Below are 9749 nucleotides of genomic sequence, written 5' to 3' on the forward strand. Positions count from 1 at the left end.
CGTGTTAATAATGTCATAATAATTTAATGATTCACAAATAGCTTAAAAGGAGAGATATGTAGAGTTATAATAAAAGAAACACGTACACTCTGAGGTCACCTGAACAGTCCTTAAGAATGATTGTGATGGTTCCCACGATGGAAGATATAAAAAACTATAGACTGATTTGGCAATCAAAAATTACTATCAACAGTTACATACAAAATGAATAAATAAAGCTTGAAACAATTACGTTAATAAATAATGATTAAAAAAATCTTTGCCTCTATGACATAATGGGCCCTATTTTGCACGTCTTTAAGTACCAGGTCTTATATGACTTAACTAAAGACCTGGAGGCGTGGCCAATGCTGTTTGGCCACTCAAAATAGCTAAACAGCACTGGCCACGCCTCCAGGTCTTAAGTTAAGTCATAAGACGTGGTACATAAGACGTACAAAATAGGACCCAGAGTCTTTTTTTTTTGTTATGTCTACAGTCCTCATTGGCTGGGAGGCTGTGTAGTCCAAAGACTTATACTTCTAATGATAAGCCACTCTTTCTGGCTGGCCGTGACCACGATGCGCACACACTCAATGTCAAAGGCAATCTTGTGGTCCACGTCTTGAACCTCGATGTTGCCATTTTTAAACTCCCCCAACGTGATGTAGGTGGAGCACTGTTTTCCTTTCTTAGTCCCGACGAGTTTCTCCCCGACCTCCAGAGCTCCGTGGTGGAGAACGTCATTCTGCCGGTCGTCGGAGCCGGTGGCGATCTTTATTTTGCTAATCTTGGTAGATTTGTTGAACACTATGACAAAGAAGTCTCCGGTGGAAGGAGGCTTCCCCCAAAAGTATTCGTCCACGCTGCTGTACGCCTTGGTGGCGTCGTAGTTTTCAAAGACATTAATGTTGGTGTACAGGCTGGCGGGAGGGTTGTCGGGAATGTCTATGGAGTCTTCCTCAAAGTCGTCGTCCTTCAGCTTGTTCTCTGCTCCTTTGTACGAGGAGTAGTAACCCATGTGTTGGAACAGCGAGGGCTTAAAGCGGATCACATCCTTCTGGGCCAGCAGACCCCTGAAGTGAATGAGGAGCCAGTCACATGGCATCTCCTGGTAGAACATGAGCAGGAAATGGGCCAGACGTGGCAGGTCTTTGGAGTGGTACAGCTTCCCTATGTAGCCAAGCTTGGAGAACTCTAGCATTACCCAGTAAGAACCTTCTCTGGAAGTGATGACCTTCTTCAGTGATGTCAGGAAGTTCCTGGAGCAGCGCACATCATCCTCTAACATCATGTAGAAGTGAGAGAGGTTTGTACAGAAGTTGAGGAGGAAAGCGTAGTCCACGTTCTGCTTGGAACGGAAACGGACCCTATCCTCTGGGTCATTGTAGTTCCTTTTCAGCCCATCCAGAGATGGGTAGTACTCTTCCGGAGCGTGGATTACCAGGAGACGTCCGGCTATGATGTGGTGGGCAAACTTCCTGGTGATTTCCTGCACCAGGTTCTCACACCAGACCATGTCAAAGTCTGCCAGATGGACCACAACCACGATCTCTTTCAGTTCCTCATAACTGGACTGGTCGAAGATGGATTTGATGGTCTCCAGGAGGTAGTTCCCACGTTTCCTTTTGACCGATGACAGGCCAATGGTGAGATACTCTGAACAAAACAGATAATAATAGAATATAATACAGATATATGACGTTTGTAAATTGCTAGTTTGAAGTAAACAAGCATGAAAGATTATTTCAAACTGAGGACTTAGTTTGTGCAATTAACTTGAAATGTCATGTTTGTGTTCTTAAAAAGGGGAATAAGCAAACTCTAATGTCAGATATTTTTAAACCCCCCTTGGTCTGTCTAGTTCATTAGGAGACTGTCTGGGAGTAGTTTCTCCTCCCATAATTTGTACTGTCGGTGCAGACATGCTCCATGTCTACACTGAGAATCAACTGCAAAACTAATAATTAGGGAAGTGACTCTGACAGAGGAGTATTTTCTGGGAATTATTACATTGTCTAGCTTTCATATACCCAAATCAAAGCTGAAAGGAAACATTCCCTGGTATCAATTAGCTCATTTAATTGGCAGTACATACTGTAGAGCAGTATTAGTAGTCCTGTAAATAAACTGCTGATAATTGTTTAAATCTATAACACATAATTTGTTCAACAATGTTGAACAATTGTTCAATTATATTAGTACCCTTTACAGGAGTACTTCTTAACATTGCATCAAGTGAAAGAAATCAAGAAAAAAAATCGGATAAGGGCCGCTACGCGGTCCGAACCTATTCTGAGCAATGCATATCAGTTTTCCCATAACATACTGTACATATAGGCTAATGCTAAATGGATGTAATGTATTCAGAAATGTGAAAATATGTTACTCATTTCCAGATTTCTGTTCAAAGAATTAAAAATAACCGAATTATCACAATATAATGTACGTCTACATGGGATAACTCCTGCAGTTTTATGTGGCTGATTTTCATGTGTTTCAGCAGTTTGTGTTATTGCCACAATATCGTATTGACTTTTGACACACATGACATGTTGGTTCATTTTTGTTTAGCGGAGTGAAATAACTAACGATGCTTGGCTTTCTCTCTTCCACACAGCATTCACTCCATCTCATATTTCTTGGTGTGCCTTTCTGTGTGTACATGAGGAACGGAGGGAGAGGGCAGAAGAATAATTCGTTTCTATTTGCTACTTTCTATTTCCAACTTTTCCCCGTTAGATACAAATTTCAAAGAAAAATTATAATAATGAAAAAGAAGGTAATATTTTGGATATGTGGGAATTGGTTCTCAAACAGAAATAACAGTATCGAAAGTATAGATCTTTCTGGATTGATCCGCCCATGCTTATATAGATCCATGAGTCAATACCTTTGACCATAACGGTGCACTGCTTTACCTATTGGGCTTAGACAGGGAATGGAACCCTTAGCCCCAGCAGTGTTTGTTTTACTGTAATTGATACTTCATTGTACGGTGTCTCATACTTTTGAATGAAAATCCATTTTTTTTAACAGTATGATGAAATGTAAACTAGGCTTTAGGCCATGCTCTGACCATTGAGGTGTCACGTACCTTTGCTTGAAAATCAGTCATTTTTATCGATTGACACCATTGTATAATGAATTATAAATAAGGCTTTATTAGCCCATGCCTGCAGCACTGAAGTGCTGACAGAATGGGAACCTCTTGAGCTTGTGAGGGTTTAGGGCAGGTTAAGTGGTTCCCAATGGTGGTGCCGAGGCTCACTGGTGTGCCATGAGACAAGTCCAGGTGTGCCCAGGGATTTGGTGACAACCGCATATTATTATTGCAATAGCCTATATACATATATTTTAAAGTATGCAAAAGTTATGAATTATTAAAAAAATGTACTATCAGAACTTTATGCACTCTCATTTCCCCAATACAGAGGCACATTCTATATACACTAGAATATATTTGAACCACTTTCAACTTAGTATCACTATTTTGGGCATGTCATTATAGATACATTGTTTTATTATAATTTATTTATTCATAATTGTTTTTCACAAATTTAAGGAGCAGTTCACCAAAATAAATCCTTATTTTCTATCAATTACACACCCCATGAAGGCTCATGGAGAGTTTTTAGTTTTTGTCGCATTCCTAAGCCAATAATTTGATGACCGGTGGAGTTGACTCAAAGAGTCTCCTACTGACCGATGACCCGTTCATCAAATTATTGGCTTAGGAACGCGACAAAAACTAAAAAATCTCCATGTATTCAAGGCTTCATGGGGTGTGTAATTGATAGAAAATAAGTATTTTTTTGGGTGAACTACTCCTTTAAAAAAAAAAAGGTGTCACAATGTGATGCGTTGTGAGCTTGTAGATCTGCCTGTGGTAAAACCTTTATTTAAAATAAAGCTTTACAGAGTGATACGCAAGTATGATAACATGTGTTATAGAGGATATTTTGTACAGATGAATACAGGTGTGCCGTGAAATTATGACTTTGGTGTCTCTTGGGGACAAAAAGTTTGAAAGGCACTGACCTACGTACAGTACGTAGCTACACTGGTAATGGAAGTCCTAACAGAGGTCGTTTTTGTGCCATGCTCTACCTATTCATCTACACAGGGCCATTATAATTAAGACAGATAGTGAAATTAACGGAATTACTCTCCAAGGTCGGAGACAAAACACCTATACGAAATCTTCATTTATAAATGCTTAACTTACTCTTGCGATTCAAGGGGGTCCCGGCGAGATAACGATATGTGACATTAATGTTTCCAGAGAAATTAGTGAGGTCTCTGAAGGTGTGGCTGTACCGCTCTGTGCTCGGCGGGTGCACCGACGTTTCTCTCAGCTGTCGTTTATCCTCCTCCAGCGTTGTAGAACAAAGACAAGACACATTCATATTATGAGTACCCCGACAAAGCAAAATGTCTCATATTCACCAAACAAAAACAAACACACATTGTTACTACTCAAACGTGCTTTGGAACATCCTATGCAATCTTGAAACACTGTTTTTTAACCCATTAAAACCGGGAACCCATCTGTGTAACCACTTTAACCATTATTTTATACTTTGGCTATTCAAAAATAGCAGATATACAAGCTCATAGTGCGCCACAGAGTGCCTATGAGCTTGTAGATCTGCTACTTTTGAAATTTTTTGAAAATGTGTGCAAATCATTGAACATATATTTTAAAGCGAACATTTGTAACTCAAATCTTTGCTTCTTAGTCTGGTTCACTATGTAATTTTGTCGGATTTTTTTGAAGATTTGCAAAACTATACATTTTTGGAAAGGTTATTGTCTAAGGAAACAGAAAATCAATGTTTGCATTTGCCCAGTTGTGTATATGGCGGCCATATTGGCAATTACAAAATGGCCGCCCTAAAATGTACGTTTTTTAATATCTCGGCCTCTAAATAAGCTGGAACATTGATTTTAACTCCTAAACCTACATTTTCAGTGTCGAGGAATCCAATGGTGGTAATTATAAAGCTACAAAACTTTACAATATTAACCCTTAGATGCATGAGTCCAAAATTACCAGATGTGGTTGTTTGTAATCTTTGTATCTTTGTAATTAAAAAAACATTTATCAATTCATATTGAAGATTTGCAAAACTATAAATTTTTGGAAAGGTTATTGTCTAAGGAATCATAAAATCAATGTTTGCATTTGCCCAGATGTCTGTGACCATATTGGAATTGACAAAATGGCCGCCGTAAAATGTATGTTTTGTAATATCTTGGCTTCTAAATAAGATGGAACATTGTTTTTAATGGCTATTTTCAGGGTCAAGGAATCCAATGGTGCAAGTTATCATTTCATTTTTTGTATCATCCCATTGACATAATCCATCATATGGGTAAAAACAGCACAGCCCAGGCAGTCAGTCAGATACTAACTCAGTGTTCTTTTTATTTCTTTTAACTGTGAACTTTGGATGTTTGTGTAACCATCTTAAACATCATGACATGTGTAATCTTAGACAGTCTCTATCCATCATCATCATCATCATCATCATCACTTTCGTGCATCACAGCTTGGGAATCATCATCGTTCTGGCACTGGCTGCTGCACTGACACATTTCAGTACAGGCTAAGTCCTTAGCTTTGCAGGAACATCTGCCAGAAGAACAGTCTGATTTGCACTTGCATTGAACCATCTCAAGGATGGCCTTTGGAGCTGGGAGGACCTCTGTGGTCGTTGGTTTCAGCATGCCACCCGAAGTACCCATTTTGCAGGGGAACCAGCTGTGGATCCTGCAGAGCAATGGCTGCTTGTGCCCATGCCCTTGTTTGGACATGGACTCTCAAAATGTGCTGTTTCAGAGCTCCAGGTGTTGGAGGGAGCTTGTCACTTTCTGCCCTGTGCTTGCAGAACAGATGCCATCGCAGTTCAGGGATTGTCTTGATGTTGATACCCTTGGGTGAGTAAGCTGCACATACAAAGGACTCCAGTGTTGACAGCATTCCTTCTGTCACTTCTGCTTCATCCAAAAGCATCTGCAGAGCTTTGATAATATCTCCATCCGTTTTGAGGTAGACCTGCAGCCAGGTTGCCTTGCTTATACGGGAGAACCTCCCTGTGTTGTCGGCCCCAGTGAATGCATGGAAGGCTGGCAAAGCCTTTGCTCTTTCTTTACCTAGAGCTCGCCACAATCTTCAATCTGCACAACACCAGAGGCCATAGAAATGGACGTGTTCATCAGCAGGAGGTCGTAGTTTGCTGTGACTAGCACTAAAACGTCCGTATCTGGGGAGAAAAATACCAACTGTGCATCAGGTGGGTTTCGCTGTGAAGCCAGCACAGCCTGGTGGATCAGCAGTGTGTCTGCTTCTTCGTGGTTATTTTCTTCAAAGACCAGGTCTTTGTTGCTCCTAGTGTATCTAGAAGCAGACGTGATGATCAGCTTGGAGGATCCCCTGTTGTACTCTAGTGTTTTGGTATCAAGATAGTCAGTCAGATCAGCCTTCGTCTTGTCATGGGAGAGGAACCTGCTCATCGGGATGTGTTTGATGGTAGGCAAGGCAACCTGGCTGCAGGTCTACCTCAAAACGGATGAAGATGTTATCAATGCTCTACAGATGCTTTTGGATGAAGCAGAAGTGATGGAAGGAATGCTGTCAACACTGGAGTCCTTACAGCTTACTCACCCAAGGGTATCAACATCAAGACAATCCCTGAACTGCGATGGCATCTGTTCTGCAAACACAGGGCAGAAAGTGACAAGCTCCCTCCAACACCTGGAGCTCTGAAGCAGCACATCTTGAGACTCCATGTCCAAACAAGGGCATGGGCACAAGCAGCCATTAATATGCAGGATCCACAGCTGCATCCCCTGCAAAATGGGTACTTCAAACACTTGGATGGCATGCTGAAACCAACGACCACAGAGGTCCTCCCAGCCCAAAAGGCCATCCTTGAGATGGTTCAATGCAAGTGTAAATCTGACTGTTCTTCTGGCAGATGTTCCTGCAAAGCTAAGGACTTAGCCTGTACTGAAATGTGTCATTGCAGCCAGTGTCAGAACGATGACGATTCCCAAGCTGTGACGCACGAAAGTGATGATGATGATTATGATGATGGATAGAGACCGTCTAAGATTACACATGTCATGATGTTTAAGATGGTTACACAAACATCCAAAGTTCACAGTTAAAAGAAATAAAAAGAACACTGAGTTAGTATCTGACTGACTGCCTGGGCTGTGCTGTTTTTACCCATATGATGGATTATGTCAATGTCAAAAAATGAAATGATAACTTGCACCATTGGATTCCTTGACCCTGAAAATGTAGGTTTAGCCATTAAAAACAATGTTCCATCTTATTTAGAAGCCAAGATATTACAAGACATACATTTTACGGCGGCCATTTTGTCAATTCCAATGTGGCCACAGACATCTGGGCAAATGCAAACATTGATTTTATGATTCCTTAGACAATAACCTTTCCAAAAATGTATAGTTTTGCAAATCTTCAATATGAATTGATAAATGTTTTTTAATTACAAAGATATTGCAAGAAAACAACCACATCTGGTCATTTTGGACTCAGTCATGCATCTAAGGGTTAATATTGTAAAGTTTTGTAGCTTTATAATTACCACCATTGGATTCCTCGACACTGAAAATGTAGGTTTAGGAGTTAAAATCAATGTTCCAGCTTATTTAGAGGCCGAGATATTAAAAAACGTACATTTTAGGGTGGCCATTTTGTAATTGCCAATATGGCCGCCATATACACATCTGGGCAAATGCAAACATTGATTTTCTGATTCCTTAGACAATAACCTTTCCAAAAATGTATAGTTTTGCAAATCTTCTAAAAAATCCGACAACATTGTAAATCTAAGCATAAGGAACCAGACTATCTGGGGGGTCCCTGGAACAACATATTTTGAGAAGGGGGTCCGCGGCCAAATACATATTATTTTGTGGGCCCTTGACATGGAAAAGTTTGAGAACCACTGATAAAGCATATAGCAACATACGTTTTTTTCAAAAAACTTTTAGGATTTAGAATCCCCCAGAAGCAAAGAATTGAGTTAAACATTTTCGCTTTAAAAATATTTATATTCAAGATTCAAAAATAGCAGATCTACAAGCTCATAGCGTGGCACTCGGTGCCGCGCTATGAGCTTGTATATCTGCTATTTTTGAATAGCCAAAGAAATCTAAGAAAGACACCGATGTATTCCCGGTCTTAATGGGTTAATACAACTGTATTAAACCATTCCGGCTTCTTGACAGTTCTAAGACAAAAGGAAATATTCGAATGCCTTTGAGCATTAACAAGTAAACAGACTTAGATGGAAACACTGGAGAGCTGGAGAAATGTGAACTTGTGCTTAATAATTTAAACAACAAATACAGACAATGTGCCATGATCACCAAGACTTTCATGCCAGCATGAATAAGACATAAATCAACTGCATGATTTCAACTCGGGTCCATGTCATGAAAATTTAAACATGTTTCCTTTGAAAACAAGAATCTATGAAAGGGACAACATGGATGTTATTTACGAATACAAGAATATCTCTGGTTGCACATGTATACTGGGTCACATGCATTTTAGGTGAATAAATAATTAATTAGATGGGGATTTGACCTAAAAAAGCACAAAGTGACACTTTATCCCGTGCAGAGGAAAATACATCTCTATTTTATGCATGTTCAGGTTTCTGGCAAACATTTCAAACATTGTTTCTGAATATCTTCGCCTTGGAAGCAATTTTTTAAACGTCTTTTTTCAGTGACCAAAGATGCATTCTGTATGTGGACGAAAGGCCAAAATACATAATAATCACAATATGGTGCTATACAGTATTGATTAAATAGTGTGGTACCTGTCTGCCATTTGTTTTTATTTCGTGTTACCGAAGCTGAAAGCAAATTCCTTGTTTGAAATCGTAATTGGTTGATAAAGTTTGGAGTCACTGCATTGCTAGCAACACAAATTTACAAACAAACAAACAAAAAATCCTCACACAAACCATGCTACAAAAAGTAATACGCCAATACAGTAAAAACACAACACAGTGCCTATACTCACAAGGACATAGCCGTCCTCAATGTAGAGGTTGAGGAAGAGGAGGAAGGTGATGAGGAAGCCGAGGAAGGGAATGGTGGAGCGCTTCCTCAGACACCTCATCTTGTCCAGGGATTTCCACACCAGTCTCATGGCGGACACACTCTCACTGGGATCTGCAACGAGAAAAACGTGAGACGTGACATGTTAGTCGGCTTGCTCGCGTATGTCATCAGCCCCCCAGGCTGTATGCAAATCATCTGTCTTCCTCTCTTGAGCGCCAATAAGTTCTGGGGGAATTCATATTAGCCCATTCAAACCGGGGATGTATCTGTGTCACTTTAGATTTCTTTGGGCTATTCAAAAATAGCAGATATACAAGCTCATAGCTCTTTTTTATTTTTATTTTTACTAATCGTGAACATTTTTGCAAATCATTGAATATATATATTTTTTAAACACATTTTTTAACTCAAATCTTTGCTTCTGGGGGTCCCTGGAACAACATATTATGAGATGGGGGTCCGCGGCCAAATATATATCATTTTGGGGGTCCTTGACATGGAAAAAGTTTGAGAACCACCGATATTATAGCGACATAATTTTATAAAACATAAGTTTTTTGGATTTAGACATTTGTAGAATCCCCCAGAAGCAAAGATTTGAGTATTTTTTTCCGCTTTAAAACAATATTCAAAGATTTGCACACATTTTCACGATT

At 39.8% G+C, this 9749-nt stretch overlaps 1 protein-coding gene across 1 annotated transcript; it reads right to left on the minus strand.

The window, feature by feature from the left end:
* Positions 1-481: 481 nt before the first annotated feature.
* Positions 482-9184, minus strand: LOC308091412 (alpha-1,3-mannosyl-glycoprotein 4-beta-N-acetylglucosaminyltransferase C-like; the record flags this gene model as incomplete). Its single annotated transcript, XM_080437023.1, has 3 exons — positions 9053-9184; positions 4208-4352; positions 482-1638 (listed from the first exon to the last, which is right to left on the minus strand). Exons 1-3 carry the CDS (start codon positions 9179-9181, stop codon positions 482-484), a joined length of 1431 nt encoding a protein of 476 aa, XP_080293149.1. The 5' UTR covers positions 9182-9184.
* Positions 9185-9749: the final 565 nt, after the last annotated feature.

This window comes from Gymnoscopelus braueri (assembly GCF_963280865.1).
Source record: "Gymnoscopelus braueri genome assembly, chromosome: 9".
NCBI classification, from domain to species: Eukaryota; Metazoa; Chordata; class Actinopteri; order Myctophiformes; family Myctophidae; genus Gymnoscopelus; species Gymnoscopelus braueri.